Raw genomic sequence first — 15,759 nt, 5'->3', positions numbered from 1 at the left:
AGATTCATAAATAAGGAAATTTGGATACTTGGTTACTAATGGATCCCAGACCAGGACCCAGGGCTTCTGAATCTGCGTGGACCCCAGTGCTGAGATGATGGATGGCCCGTGGGCAGGGAAAGTGATGTGACGCCCAGAGCCCGGAAAGGGGCTCTCAGAGAAAGGCTGCTTCTCCAGTCTTTTCTTAAGAAGCATTCTATGTACAGAAGGTGAAATAAAAATAGGGGCTGCTGTGTGTACATTTGAAAGATTTGAAAGAATCACTGATACTGTAGGGAGAAATAATTAGTACTTTCATGAGTTTTTATGGACTGTGTAATAATTACCCATAAGGGAAAAAACTGATACAATTTTATAGCACTTTAATATGACTCTGTATGTTTTTATACAGTTTGTTTTTAAAAAAAGTGGGAAAGTTATGCACTGCCTGAACTTTTTTGTTTATTTTTAAAATGTTTTTATTTATTTTATTTTTTTTTAGCAAGAAGGGAGGGGAGGGAGAAAGAGAAAGAAAAACATCAATGTGTGGTTGCCTCTTGTATGTCCCCCACTGGGGACCTGGCCCACAACCCAGGCCTGTGCCTGACTGGGAATCAAACCAGCAACCCTTTGATTTGCAGGTTGGTGCTCAATCCACTGAGCCACACCAGCTGGGGCTGCCCAAACTTTTTTAAATCCCTAAAACTTGGATGCACCCTCACCCCCAGCAAATCTAAGGAAATGTGTACAATGAGAGGTGTTTTTGACATGCATTGCTCTTATAATCATGTGAGAATTATTGTTCTAATAAGCACACACATAGCAATTTGTTATATTTTAAAAATGTCATTCTAGATATGAAAAACAGTATCTGCTTGAAGATATTCTTCATATATTTACAATAGCAAAAGATTGCAAACAACCCCAGAACAATAAGGGAATTGGTTGAGTAAATAATGCAATGTTTATTCAACAAAATTTAAATTAAAAATTATAAGTAGGAAAATTTTGTAAAAACACAAAAAAGTGCTTAGGACACAATATAGAGTGTAAGTTGTAGACTTTAAAATTATATACATTATATTGCATTTCATGTTTTGTGTGTTTTAACAGTGATTATACAGGGTGGGGCAATAGTAGGTTTACAGTTGTTCATATGGAAAATAATACAATTAGTAGTAACACAAGAATAAACTCTGTATATCACATGCTCGGAACGGTAACCCTACTTTTGCCCCACCCTCTGTTAGAGCTGCACACACGTCCTAAGGGGTTTTGTCTGGTTTTCCTTAGGTCCCAAATTTCCTGTTGCATCTTTAATAACTGCTTGCCTCTCACTTATACAAGCTGATTTTATTTTGTGCATCTGGGGATTTCTTATTATAAACTTTAGACTATTTAACTACATTTCTGGGCTATTTTTATACCTTTTTTCCTCACAAATGCATACTTCCATCTTTTGGTTTTAAGATACCTAATAGCTCAGAAACTCAGAGGTTTCCACGGGTCACAGGAGACAATAAATACTCAGAGTCTGTAAATTAAGACAGAGGATCTTGACCCAGATGTCACAAGAGATTTTGAATGAGGAAATGAATGTAATATTTTTTTCCTTACACAAGACTCTCGCATCTGAGACAGGCTGCTCTGCATAGAGGGATCTGCTGTAGGTAAACACACCCACTACTGCACAGGAGTGATTCTGCTTCCTCTCGCGATATTGACATCAGTTGTTTTTTGTAGGCATGGCAATTCCTCGGGATAACCCAGGCGGAGAATGAGAATGAGCAAGCAGCTATTGTCGCCCTCCAGAGGTACATGAAGCTAAGTGCAAAATCACGGGACTGGTGGACACTTGCTAATGGACTGCCTATTGTTTGAGATTTGTCTTGTGACCTTTAAATACATTGCAAAGAATTTGGCCAGAATAAGTGCTGAGATGCCACATATGACTTACACTTAGCTCTGAAAATAAGAACTTACAAAGACATGATGTCCCTAAACCACAATGTTTGGCCGAAATCAACTGACTTTCATTCGCACAGAAGAGTCTGTGTTAAAAAGCAATCATGAAATACTCATTCAATAAATAGGTTCTCTTAAGTTCCTATCTGAAACATCTGAAAGTTTACTTCAGAAAAAATATATACTCAAAATTATTTCAGTGCAATTTTAGCTCCTGGGTCTACAGAGCCTCTCCTGAGACAGTTTCAGCAACCTGCACGTGTAACCCCTGAGCCCCTGAAGAAAGCTCTAGACTACTTTGGGTGGGTGTGGCATCACACCAGACTTGATTAGAGCCCCTAGTTAAACCCTGATGTGCCGCCGGAGGGGTGGGGGGGGACAGACCCTACCAAACAGGCTTCCACTTTCTCTACTATTTCTTATGTATCAAACCTCTTCCTAAAGCGCTGATGTCGGTGCCACGTAGGACTTGCTGTGCAGTCTTATCCAGGGGCTACCAGCATGGCCATCACCTGGGAGTTTATGAGGCCTGCACAGCCTTGGGCCCACCCAGGCCCTCTCCATCAGGATCTGCACTGAGCAGATCCTGGCTGATTCCCATGCACATCAACGCCTGAAAAGCCCTTGCTAGAGGTCAGGGGAGTAGCATAAGGAAGAGAGCAGCTGTAGCCCCGGCTCCTGTAAACCCACATCAACAGCCTGGAAACACAGGATCTTCCTCTCCTTTACAAAAGATGTTTAATCTTTCATCTCTGGTTGTCCACATTTAATTCAAGTCGGTTTGCTTTGCAAATAAGGTGCACTTAATATAGTGGCAGTAGAGCACCATTGAAATGATACCCCTACTTCTCATTAGATTAGCTACTGATAAATTACATGCAAGGATTAGCCACATTTTCTATAGTTTTAAAATCATTTATTAAAATGACCAAACCTAACTCGCATCAGGATGAGTTTTAACTTTCTTAAAAATATGCTTAGGTCCCTCGATGGACCTGGAGAGCTTTATGCTCAGTGAAATAAACCAGTCAGAGAAAGACAAATACAGTATGATTTCACTTGTGTGTGGAATCTAATGAACAAAACAAACAAGCACAATTGAAACAGACTCATAGATACAGAGAACAGACTGACGACTGCCAGAGGGGAGGGGGTCTGGGGGTGCGGGGAGAAAGGTGAAGGGATTAGGCTTGCACAGCAGTGTGGTGATTACCAGAGGGAAAGGGGGTGGGGAAGGCAGAAGAGGATATGGGGGGACACATGGTGAGGAAGGAGACTTGACTTGGGGTGGTGAACACACAAAAATACACAGATGCTGTATTGTAGAATCATACACCTGAAACTTATATAAATTTATTAACCCATGTCACCCCAATAAATTCAATAAAAAAGAAAAAATATATGCCTAGGTCCCGATTTGCACGTAGATAATAAATGTGATATTCTTCAGGGGCTTAACATAAACTTAGCAATGCTTTTGTACCAGTTAATTTATAAAACCCCCAAATTTTCTAAAGGACTATTCAGACTGTCTTCAAAACAAATCTGAAGTTGGCTCCCCCCCTTTCTTTCAGGTGCTTAGAATTGCAGCCCAATAACTTGAAAGCTCTGATGGCTTTGGCTGTGAGTTACACTAACACCGGCCATCAGCAGGATGCCTGCGAAGCTCTAAAGAATTGGATTAAGCAAAATCCAAAGTACAAATACCTTGTGAAGAGCAAGAAGGGATCTCCAGGCCTCACGCGGAGGATGTCTAAGTCTCCAGTTGATAGGTATCTTTCTCATTAATTACAATCACCATAATGGTAATTAAGGAACCTCAGGCCCCCGCCACCACCCATTCCAGGTGGCTTGTGGGGAAGCGCTCTGCCAGAGGGGCAGCGCTGGTCTAAAAGGTTGAGCCGAAATCGGAGACAAGGTTGGGACACCTGGTTCACACCGCAGGCACTCACAGACATTTATCTGAGTGCCATACTTTAAAGCCAAACGCTTTGGGCATACAATTAACCCAAAATAAATTATAGTAAGTAGCAATGTGCCAAGTGTTATAAAGCCTGAGAATTAGGTATGAGGAAAAATGGAAGTCCGTTCTTCTGGAATTTTGTTTCTATCAGCAACTAATCACGGTATGTTCAATTCTTCCTCACGGAGGCCTGGGGACCCGCAGCCCCAGGGTGCTCTGCACTGGCACTCGGAGGGCTGGCGGAACTCTCCTTACCTAGCACTGTTTGTGCACGACACCATACTTCATAACCACCAGCAGCTGTTTTTACCATGCAGTAGTCATCGTCTGCTCATTACGCTATGATATTTTAAGCAAGATTTTTCTGTTCTGTAATGTTTTCTTGGAACAGAGAACATAATAGTAAATCATGTATGTTCATACTATTTGGATTACAAATCTAATATTTCCCCTGGTAGCTCTGTTCTGGAAGGAGTGAAGGAATTATATCTGGAAGCTGCCCACCAAAATGGAGATATGATCGACCCAGACCTGCAGACAGGTCTGGGGGTGCTGTTCCACCTGAGTGGGGAATTTAATAGAGCAATTGATGCATTTAATGCTGCCTTAACCGTTCGACCTGAGGTAAGTACACAGCAAGAAACCGTAAGGTTCTGTTTTAAAAAATTTTTTTTTCACAGGATGTACTTTGTACATTTTTGCTACATTTTATTTCCCTGCTTCCAATGGTTTGAAGTGATCAGTACTAATGAGATGCTACTGTGGCTGTTAACACTTAAGTACCTAAAATAGAAACGTTAACTGCCTGACAGCATCAAATGGTCCTGCTCCCTGACGAATGAGAGTCATTTCATAAAGCAGCCATAAATATTTCTGAGTCATTCGCCACGTCATGGTCCCTGTCTGTGAGCACTGGGTTAATTTTTAGCCATCATCTTTCTTCTGTGGGGAATCTGAGAGTATTCCATCACTGTGGTTTGTGCTGGTTGTTAGAGCACTCCCCTTTCCTCACCAGGACTATTCATTATGGAACCGTCTGGGGGCCACCTTGGCCAATGGAGACCGCAGCGAGGAAGCCGTGGAGGCCTACACGCGTGCGCTGGAGATCCAGCCCGGCTTCATCCGCTCCAGATACAATCTGGGCATAAGCTGCATCAACCTGGGCGCCTACAGGTGAAGTACGGCCGCAAGCGGGGGGCCAAGAGCCCCACTCAGGGCTGAGATTGAACAACCTGAAAGGTTGTTTGCCTCTGAAAAATGTCTGCTTTGTAGGAGGAACCCTCCTCCTCCTATTAAGGTTAAGCTTGGAAACTTGCAACCCTGAGGCCTGTTGAAGCAGGAATGATTGGCTTTAGTGCTTCTCCATCTGTACCGAGCATCCTGGGAAATGCATATTCCCAGGCCTCTCCTGTAGATGTTCATTCAGTCACCTGCGTTGGGACAAGTTAGCTGGTCTTTTAACACCCCACCAAGAGCAACTCTTTGGGAAACTTGAATAGTCCAGACCATCTTCCAGGGAAGGAAAGGAGAACCTGGGCGTGGGGGCACAGGAGAACCCAGCAACATGACTTAAGAAGAGTCCAGGGCCAGTTTCTGGCAAAGCACGACCAAGAATCCGGGTTCTCTAAATCTAATTTACTAATAAAGGGAGCAATAAAAAAATTCTTAAGGGAAGTAGTTTTATTTATTTTTTTAACAAGACAGAAATCTTTTTTTTTAAAGATTTTATTTATTTTTAGAGAGGGAAGGGAGGGAGATAGAGAGAGAGAGACAGAGAAACTTCAATGTGCGGTTGCAGGGGGTTATGGTCTGCAACCCAGGCATGTACCCTGGCTGGGAATCGAACCTAGGACACTTTGGTTCCCAGCCTGCTCTCAATCCACTGAGCTACACCAGCCAGGGTGGGAAATAGTTTTAAATGGTGGGTTTATGGTATACAATCTCGCTCTTCTCTCAAGATTCCTCACTGTCACTTGGGTCCATGTTCTCTCGTATATTTTCCCCGTCAGTGGGTCCACGGGGACCACAGATGACCTTTGGTTCTCTTGTGTAATGAAAGTATGACTATTTTTCTTCATTCTTCTTTCTTTTTTTTTTATTTTCTAAGTAAACAGGCATTGCTTTCATAACTGGGAGAAAGAGAACTAAATGTTGGTTTTAAACCCCACCAGAAAAAATGTCAAACCCTTTCTCATTCTCAGGAAGAGCCAAACTTTTAGAATTAGACATGCTTGGGTTCAAATCATACATAGTTCTGCCATTTATTGCTTTATGACACTGAGCACACAACTTTGAGCCTCAGTTTCTTCACCTGCTTAAAAAAAGCAGGCGTTCATAATGTTGATCTCGCTGGATTATTGTGCAGTTTAAGTGTAATTGCCTGGCACAGAGCAGATGCTCGATGCCGAGCAGGAGTTAGCGTGTGATTATCACTGCCATCAGCATCGGCATCATTATCCCTATTATTTGGATGAGTCATCAGAGGGCTACATAACTGAATTGCATTCTTTTGACATCTGAAGAATTGCTGTCTCTGAACTGCATTAAGACATCATGCCTTTGGCAAACAAATATTGAGGCTTTAGAAACTAGTTGCTTCATTTATAACAAAGGGATCTTAGAAAGAACATTCATTAGTCACTGGATTACACTCTGTCCCCCAGAAGGATCTTGCTCTGGTCACAGCCAGGAGAAGTGAGTGGCCCGTGAGCAGCTGGTCTGTTTTGTGTTATGAACAACGTGGTGGAGCGGGCCACTTGCTGAGGCGCTCATTTGCATCAGCTGTGCAGAGGGCTGGAGGGGACCGGTCTCCAAGGCCTGACAGGGTCTCTTTTGTATGTTAACTTCATTCCTGACTCCGTCTGATTTCCCCAACCCAATTTTATCTTTACCCCTTTATGCACTTATGTTTTATGAAACACCTTAGGTCTTTTTTTTTTTTTGGAACAAGGAGAGATGTCAGTACATACATACATACATATGGGCATATTGAATTCAATTAAAGGAGGCTTTTATAAAACTTCTGGATGAGTTATTTTCTTAATTGTAACTTCTTAGTGTAGAAAACATACTTGAAGGGCCAATAAAATACTTTCTTGGCATTCGCAGATATAAGCCTCAGCAGGGCAACTATATACCGGAGGCCGTGAAGGTCCCTGACAGGTGGGAACGTTTTATCCTCAAGCAGACAGTATCCTGTACAAAAGCAAGATGATGTTAGGGTTGTTGCATAAAATGCAAATGCCTGATTAAATCTGAATTTCATATAAACAGTGACTAATTTTTTAGGGTAAGTATTTTCCAAGTATTGCATGGGGCATACTTATCCTGAAAATCGTTTGTTTTTTATCTTAAACTCAAATGTGTCTGTGCATCCTGTATTCTTTGTGACTAAATCTGTCCATCTGGATCAAATGGCAACTTTGGAACATCTCAGCTAAGCTTGGTGGGTCTTAAACTGTCATGCTGGATATGGGAAATCTGGTGAAGTGATAAACATCTTGCATTTTTTCCTGACAAAAAGAGGCCAAGTGAGACCTAAACCTTAAATGAATTCTGAAAATAAGTTTGACTTGAGGTGTAAACATGTGCATATGAATAACAACCCTCAATAGAAATGTAACTCAGAAGAGAGCCAGGAGCTGGTACAAACACTTCGGTACCCACCGAAGTCTGGGACCTCTCACCCAAGAGCTGCAGGCAACTGTGTATGAGCTGTAACACTCACTGTGTGTCATCTGCACTTTTCATAAAGCATCAAAGCCAAGCCCTGCCCTAGTACTGTATACAGTTGAAATAAGGAGAGAACATTATTGGCCCGAAACTTGGGTATAGCTGAAAACGCTACCCTTCTGTCAGTCGGAGCTCCAGGGTGGAGCTTAGGCCAATGAGTCTTAATCATTTCAAAAGTGTGGGCCTCTTCTTAATGAAAAAAGAAATCTCAACCTCCTTGACAGTAATACAGAGTGGGGCAAATGCAGGTTTACAGTTGTTTCTATGGGAAATAATTGAAAAATTAATAATTCAATAATAAACAAAAATAATACAAGAATAAACTCTGTTTCGTGTAGTCACGGCTGTAAACCTAGGGATTCCAGCCCCGGGGCTCTGATAACAAACTCAGCCGAACCCGGCTGCGTTTCCTATTTCTATCGCCAATAGGAAAAGTTAGGCCACTTACTTTCTGAGAGAGGCCAGATGCTTCCTTTCAACCCTAGTTATATAAACCACATCTGCACACGGATTACATCTTCAAATCATTCCTGCAGTAGGGGAAAAGTGAATGCATTAAAGAGTTAGCAACGGTTTGGCCATTATTCTTCCTCTTCCACATGACATTCCTAAAATAAAAATTGCTTTGCTCTCTTCTTTCTGATTTCACTACATTTAACAATGACTCTTCATGAAAGAATCACGACAGAGTCGGAAAGTTGCTCATCTGATGATCCAAGACACCACAGAAAGTTGGTTTCGGGTTTTAGACTAAAATAACTTCATCCATTATTATTGTCTTGTTTGCTCATTCTGAAACCTGTCATATGCTTAAGTGTCTCTTTTTCTACCCTCTTAGAGAAGCAGTCAGCAATTTTCTCACTGCCCTCAGTCTGCAGAGGAAGAGCCGGAATCAACAGCAAGTTCCCCACCCTGCCATCTCCGGGAACATCTGGGCTGCCCTCCGAATCGCACTTTCTCTGATGGACCAGCCAGAACTCTTCCAGGCGGCTAATCTCGGCGACCTGGATGTCCTCCTGAGAGCTTTCAACTTGGATCCTTGAGGGAAAAGAAAAATAATAATAATAACCCTTTGTCTGTATACATCATTGAGAAATGCAAACCTGTTTTATTTTTAATTCCAAAAAGGTGAAACCAGATGTTTGAAATGCCGTGGTGATAAAACCCAAGGGAATTCCTACAGACAATGCCCAGATCTGTTCAGATCCAAAAGCACAACATGTTGTCTTAGAGAGTCAAGGTCAGGCTCGAAAGAAGAATGAAGAGGCTCAAGACAAACTGAGATTAAGTAACTATGTGAATACCTTTTTCACAAACTGCAAGCTTATCACAAAACATCTTTGGGTTTTTGTCCCCACTTGTGGCTGATGACACATCTAAGGAGCTTACTCGTGGGACACCTGGAGAAAGCACTGCCTCAGATCAGGGAATTCTGACTATTTCTGAACTGTCCTCTGAAATTCCCCCTTTTAGAAAGACTGAACATAGTTTGGGCCGAGGTGCATGCACAAATATTAACTCAACTAAGGAGAGGCATTGCTTAAATCTATTCCAATGTTAACTTCTACTGTAGCTTTTGGTTCCAGAGAAGGAGCTTTGCTGTCAAAAGCAGTTTTGCACTAGAAATTTTTGCTGTTCCCAATCAAAACTTTTTTGGGACTGTATATATGCACTTTAATATCTTATTTATGCCTTGCTGGAGTTTTGTTTGGTTGCTCCAATTTTTAACTTGGGGGTAAAAGATTTGAGAACTCAGCCTTGTTAGATCAATGGACCAAATAAAAATTCCTGAAAATAGTTTTTTCATAGGGTAGGGTTTTGAAGGAGTGTTTTTCTTAAAGCAGGTATGACATAGGGTATAAATATGCAAACACAGATCTCATTCACTTGTTGTCTGGGACTGTGTGAACTTAAACAGGAGATAAGATACTGTCCCTTCATGCATTGTCTGCAGGGCAAAAGTGTGATGATATCATGATTTCTACTGAGTTAACATTAACTTGCTTAAATATCATATTTTCCTCGCTCACTAACTGTCCTGCACACTGATATTCCTTTTAAATTGTTAACATTTTAAATAGTATTTCTTAAGAGTGATAAATACATTTTTCCTAACAATTGTGTTTTTTTAGTTCTATAATAATCTGCATTGCTCACCCTTTTGCATTCTAAGTGAGAAAGACCAGTATTTCCAGCTGCATCTCACTGGATGGCAGAGGTGTCCTAGGAAAGATGCGTGCCCCTCCTGAACATTTATCAAGTACCAGGGCTTCCTGTTGGCAGTGGTGTTTATTTCATTGATTACATTCCACTCGGTTCTTCAGAGTGTTTTGTGCTTGTTGGGGGCTTAGTGATCTTTTGGACAGACATCACTTTTTAACGGATTAAAAAGGTTGTTTGTAAAATGCTAACCACAATATAGTTTCACCAATACCCAGTTCTGGTCATTTCTCCCAGTCAGTTGTCTCATTCTTCTTCAGTTTGTCTCCCTCCTTCCTCCAAGCCTTCCCCAAGGCACTCCAATCCCAGCTTTCTTCACGTTCTTTGGTCAGTAATAGCTGGTTATACTAATGACTATAGCTACCCAACAAAACAGCATTCACATCAAGACAGTTCAGTTGAGGGGGAGTGAGTTTCTCCTTGTATGGGGGATGCACACCCACACTGAACCGGAGGTGCAGGTGGAACTTGTCTCCTCTGTTCCATTCGAGATTCTTGGCATAGGGGAGGGGTCTCAGGTGAACATGAAACCACAAATCCTTGAGGCTTACACATATAGGGTGTCCAACCCGTGGTCCACAGGCCACATGTGGCCCAGGATGGCTATGAATGTGGCCCAACACAAAATCGTAAATTTACTTAAAACATTGTGAGATGTTTTTGTTTTCATTACTGTTTGTGTATTTAATGTGTGGCCCAAGACAACTCTTCTCCTTCCTATGTGGCCCAGAGATGCCACAAGGTTGGACCTCCGCTCCAGAGTAGAGGGCGCTGAGGCAGAAGCTTGGACACTCTCGGTGGAAGCTCACTTGGGCCGGGGCGCCTCCAGCTGGATGGACATCAGGAGGCAGGGGCCGTAAGGCGCTCACTGGTGGGCAGCGGTGACTCCGCAGTCACCGCCTGCTTCCCTAGAGCTCAGCAATATTTGCAAGAACGGTATTCTTGACAATTTTAGAATCCTAGAAACTTGGCGGAGGAAGGACTCGGGACCAGCCTCCAACCCGTGGTAGCTGCCTGCTTGAGCATCCCTGATGGAATAGCACCCCTTCTTGGCATGCCGCTTCCTCCTCCCCATCTCTGTGCATTCGGCTGGCCAGCTGACTCACATCCAATACAAAGCAACTTTCACAAATGCTCTGTTTGTGACAGCGTTCTATACTTTCAATGGTAACTGAATTCGCACTAATAATTATAGGCTGCTTTCTTAGCTCTGCAGCCACTGTGTACATGAGATCAGTAACAATTTAACATCTGACAGTGGGGTGGATGTGCAGTACTTTGATGTAACTTGATGGTTGCCAAGTGGTGACAGATTCAGGGGCCCATTTTAATTTGCTCTTTGAATACAAAGCAACATCAAACTCCAAGGAGTTGTTTTAGGGGAGAGTAAACAATTTTCTGTTCTCATCATAATTTGGTAATTTTCAGAGCATTTGAGAGGACTTTCTCCAATATATCTAGTGCTCATCAGAACTAGGATTTCCATAAGCTGTTTCCTGTTAAGAAGTACAGAATCATTGCCCAGGACATTTTTCAATGATATTTTTAATAAAATTAAGTTAAAAGAGTTACTAAAAAGCAAATCAGAGCACCACCCAAAATTAAGTAGCTAAATTTTAGAAGTCTTTATTATGTACATCTTTTTTTTTAAGTGTATACACATTTTTTAAGGCAAAACTTTTTCGGTATCTTATTGTCATGGCATAAAATTGTCATTTATATTACTCTTTTCACTTGAAAGAGTAGAATGACCTTGGTTCCCTCTGAGGCACTCTGGGAAGGCTTTGAGTTTCTTTTTTCTTTTATTATTCAGTAACAGCCGAGGATCTCCTAGAGGATAATACCATTTTACAAGAGTGGCCACCCAGTTGCATAGATGTGACTTTCAAGGACTGATTTCACCAGCTGACTGAATGAAAATGCAGAGAAGGCCAGTGATCATTGCTGAATTCCAGATACATTATATCTGTGTCTGGTGGGCTATCTGTGCTGCTACACCTTGATGTGAGGAGGAGTTGGAGGAATGGAGAAGAGGGGGGAAGGAGCAAAGCGCTTACTAACTGGGCCATTCATTGAGTCATCATTCCCTTTGCTTTCTCCCAAGATCACTCCCTGTGACTTCTTGAAAGAAAGGCAGCTCTTGTCCACAAAGACACTTCCATAGAAAACTGTGAGCTGTGCTTTCTCAACCAGAGTTTCAACTAAAACAACAAATTAATGATATTGAACTATGTTGGAATGTCCAGGACACACTCACTTTCACAGGTTTATGCCATTTCTTCATTCTTTTTCTTTAAAGAGAGCTAGAGTATTGAATCTTGTGTCCATGTTTAGATACTCCTACTAGATAAATTTTTCGAATATATTCTTGCTACACAAGCAAAACTTAAACACAATTGTCCTAGTGCCACTTGTAACAGGAGCTCCCCAACTGTTTACCATAAACTTTGGGAGCTCCTTGGGAATATAAAAAGCAAAGTGGGCTTTTTGTGTCCTTTCTCCATTTGTCCCTGAATCAGTTCCACAGCAGTGGGCTGTACTTTCACTGGTTGTTGCTGTTCTCTTCTGCCTTGAAATGCTTCTGAAAGCATTCTAGAAACAGGGTATTCTGAAGGCTTAAATCGAGTGCCATCTTTTTCAGACCTCCTATTATAGAAATTATTGCACATATGTAATTTAATGCACATACATCATTTTAACTTTGTAAAATAATTTCAAGTTCACTCCCTCTCTGGATTTTGCTACACAGTTTCTCTATCTTCTCAGTATTTACAGAACTGGTTGAACTATAAACTGTTTTGAATTAAGAAGTAGATACATATTTTTTTTGAAGAGTGTTGGGAGATGAACTCTGGCATAAGTTTTGTAAAAAGGGAATTTTGAAAAAATAAAACATTTAACCTCAGGTACAAAAATAATGCATGCATTAGTACTTGCAAATCTGCCTACTTAAATTATTAACCAAAGCATGCAATATAACTTTACTGAATGTAAATTTACCCAGAGCATGATTAAGTTTCATAGGTTAGCTTATTCTCCCTTGCTTCTGAACAAGGAAGCATTTTCATGACCTTTGTGTTACGGTGTTTGTATTTGTTTTTAATATCCTGTCCTTGAGATTGTTTACAGGCCCTCACACCGAACTGGGCAGATATTCATGTGTCTGTTTGAGCAGAGTTGCGGCCAGTGCCAAACTAACCCTCTGAGGAATCCAGGTACTTGGACATCCAAATGATTTTAACAACCAGTAAAGGCAAACAGATGTAAAACTTAAGCAAAATCCATGTTATCTGAAAGCTCCTAAACACAATCGTGTTGATGGCTTCAGCTCAGCTTTGGGTTCTAAATGCTGAATAGTGCATTTGAAATTGTTTTCTAAAAGTTTTAGGAATTAGAAATACTGACATTCTAAATAAGGTGAGGGGTTAGGGTAACACCAGGCACATGAAAACCACTACAAAGCCAAGTGAACATGGGGCCTTAATGGATATCCACACGTGTCATGTAGCTAGTGTGCAGATGCCGCCCCATTGTCCTCAGCACGGCCCTGTCCATACAGTAGGCTAGCTACATGGGTCCATAACCCTAAAGAAGCTGGACTTGATCAATATGTCTAAAAACATTGAAATTCAGGGGTGATGAGGTGATTTCAGGGTCACTCAGAACAACTCTGAAATCTTCTCGCTGCCTTTTTGGTCATCCCTGATGTATGAAAAAATGAGGACAAGGAAACTAGAATTGGAAGGAGCAAAGCTCAGTAAGGCAGTAGGGGCTCTTACCACAGAGCAGCTGTCACCATTTCACACCCCTCCACCCCCCACACATACACATGAGCTCCAAGACAGAACCCCCAAACACACAGCAAAAACCCTTGCGTAGAGGCATTAAACAGTTAAGAGGAGAAAAAAAAGCTGAAGTGTGAGGTTTAACAAACTCACCTGTGGTATTTTGCCTTGAGTTAAGTTTCTGCTACTTGCAACCTTCGCAGAATGACCAAAAGAACACGCTCTGCAAACAAGGGCCCCAGTCTCGGAACAGGTTTCTCAGGACCTTCTCTCTACGAGAGCGAGAGCGAGCTAATTTGCAATGTCGCGGAGTGTTGTAGCAAAGCCCTGACAGGCTCCGCGGGACCCGTTTAGAAAGCTGCTCTCAAAATAATATTAAGATGAAAAAAAGGACAATTTGCTCAACCATAAAATGTGCTTTTTTTCTTCGAGTCCCTTGGAGAGGGCAATAGCGTGATACAGAAAGGATCAGGAGATAGACCCACTCAGCCAGGTGGTGAGGCACGCTCACTGAGGCACAGGAGACGCGAGCACAGGCACAGCGCCGTGTGAGCGAGCGCTCAAGGCTGGGAAGGTTTCCGGTAGTTAAGGGAGATACAGCAAGCCTAAATTTTTACCAACTTCCTTTCAATTTTCCCCATACCGTCTAACCTGAACCCTCTTCAATATTCATTGCCCAAGTTTGTTTACATTGGTTGAAGAATAAAACCTGATTAATTTAATAAACTTTTTACAAACTATAACAAGCATTTATTAACTATTTAGAAAAGACATTTCTATATATTTTGTATATCTATGAATACTGTACATCTGGTCTAAGCTAAAAATATTGTTTTGAGACATTCTTCTGTGATGCTTCCTTATTATGCTCAGTAATGTTTAAAATCTTGCAATTTCATTTTTAAGCTAAAATAGATATCAAAGAGGAATTTAACTTAAATGTTTACATTGAGTTTCTAAATACCCCAAATTAAGTGACCCATAGTAAATTAATGGCAATGCGGGGGGGGGGTGTAAAAGTTACTGGCATACTACATGGTAATATGTCTGTGTATTTAGTGAAATATTATGTATTGTAGCACAACTTTGTTGGGTATTAAGGCTTCTTCTTAGTAGTTCTGTGTTGCTCTTTGAAATAAAATTACCACCATAAAAATAATCTATCATATTGATGTGTTTAATTTGCTCAGTTGGCTTATAATATACAAAGTATCAAGATTAAGGTAGTATTTTTGTACTATTATTGGAAGCATGCCTTCCTTTTCACATTATTAAATTGTATTTATATTTGTGCAATTTTAAACTACATTTTCAAATAAACTTTGTGGCTTCAAGATCTTTTCAAAAACCTTTCAAAATGAGATTTGGGGGTCAGAATTACTTCAACCCAAATAGAATCCAATTTGTACTACTGGTTAAAAGGTCCTTTTATTCAATATCACTACACATAATTTTGCGTGAGTTAACTGGAAATCAGGAATGCATTTTTAGAGATAAAACAGAACTTTAAATTCTTCCTCTTTTGTTAATTTTTTAAGACTAAAATATCATTTAACCTAAAATTGGATTTTGTGATTTTTTTCAGAATAAAAGTGTTAAAATATATTTCAGTTTTAGGGTCTTTTTTTTCTTTTTTCTTTTTGGTTAGTCAATAAATATTTGAGCACCTACTATGTGCAGGTACTGTTCTAGTTCACCAAAGCGGTTAAGTAAATTAAATCAAACATGCCCTTGAAGAGCTTTGATTTCTGTAAGAGATCAAATACTGTAACAAAAGTCAATGTCATGTGCTACAAAGTGCTTGAAGAACAAGGCAAATAAGGCATTGTCTGTAGGTAGTCAGGGCATGTTTCTCTTAGGTGACATTTGGGCTAAGATTTGAACAACACAAAGAAGCTGGCCAAGTGGGGTTGGGGACAAGCATTCCTGGCAGAACAGCTAGTGCAAGATGCCAAGGCAGGAATGAGCTTGTACGTGTTCAGGGAGAAAGGACCTCAGGGTAGTGAAGGCTGGGAGCCGGGGAGACCACAGGGGGCCTTCTTAGATCCGGGAGATCAAGGGCAGACTCGCCCCCGAGCAGGAAGACACTGAATCAGAAATTTCTGAGTGTCTGAA

At 41.1% G+C, this 15,759-nt stretch overlaps 1 protein-coding gene across 10 annotated transcripts in view; it reads left to right on the top strand.

Annotated features, from left to right (window-relative positions):
• The window catches only part of PEX5L (peroxisomal biogenesis factor 5 like), a 204,570-nt gene extending 191,034 nt beyond the window's left edge, over positions 1 to 13,536 (top strand). For 9 of the 10 annotated variants that reach the window (XM_045851695.1, XM_045851692.1, XM_045851691.1 and 6 more), the window contains 5 exons: positions 1,723 to 1,793; positions 3,519 to 3,716; positions 4,366 to 4,531; positions 4,923 to 5,080; positions 8,478 to 13,536. In XM_045851695.1, coding sequence (XP_045707651.1) covers positions 1,723 to 1,793; positions 3,519 to 3,716; positions 4,366 to 4,531; positions 4,923 to 5,080; positions 8,478 to 8,682 — 798 coding nt within the window. In that variant the 3' untranslated portion in view covers positions 8,683 to 13,536. The remainder of the gene's footprint in view (positions 1 to 1,722; positions 1,794 to 3,518; positions 3,717 to 4,365; positions 4,532 to 4,922; positions 5,081 to 8,477) is intronic. The other variant, XM_045851689.1, reaches the window with a different exon arrangement.
• Positions 13,537 to 15,759: the final 2,223 nt, after the last annotated feature.

The sequence above is a fragment of the Phyllostomus hastatus genome, unplaced genomic scaffold, assembly GCF_019186645.2.
Source record: "Phyllostomus hastatus isolate PE091 unplaced genomic scaffold, TTU_PhHast_1.1 phas_contig_86, whole genome shotgun sequence".
Taxonomy (NCBI): Eukaryota; Metazoa; Chordata; class Mammalia; order Chiroptera; family Phyllostomidae; genus Phyllostomus; species Phyllostomus hastatus.
Note: the sequence above shows the minus strand (reverse complement) of the source record. Positions and strands in the feature narration are given on the sequence as shown.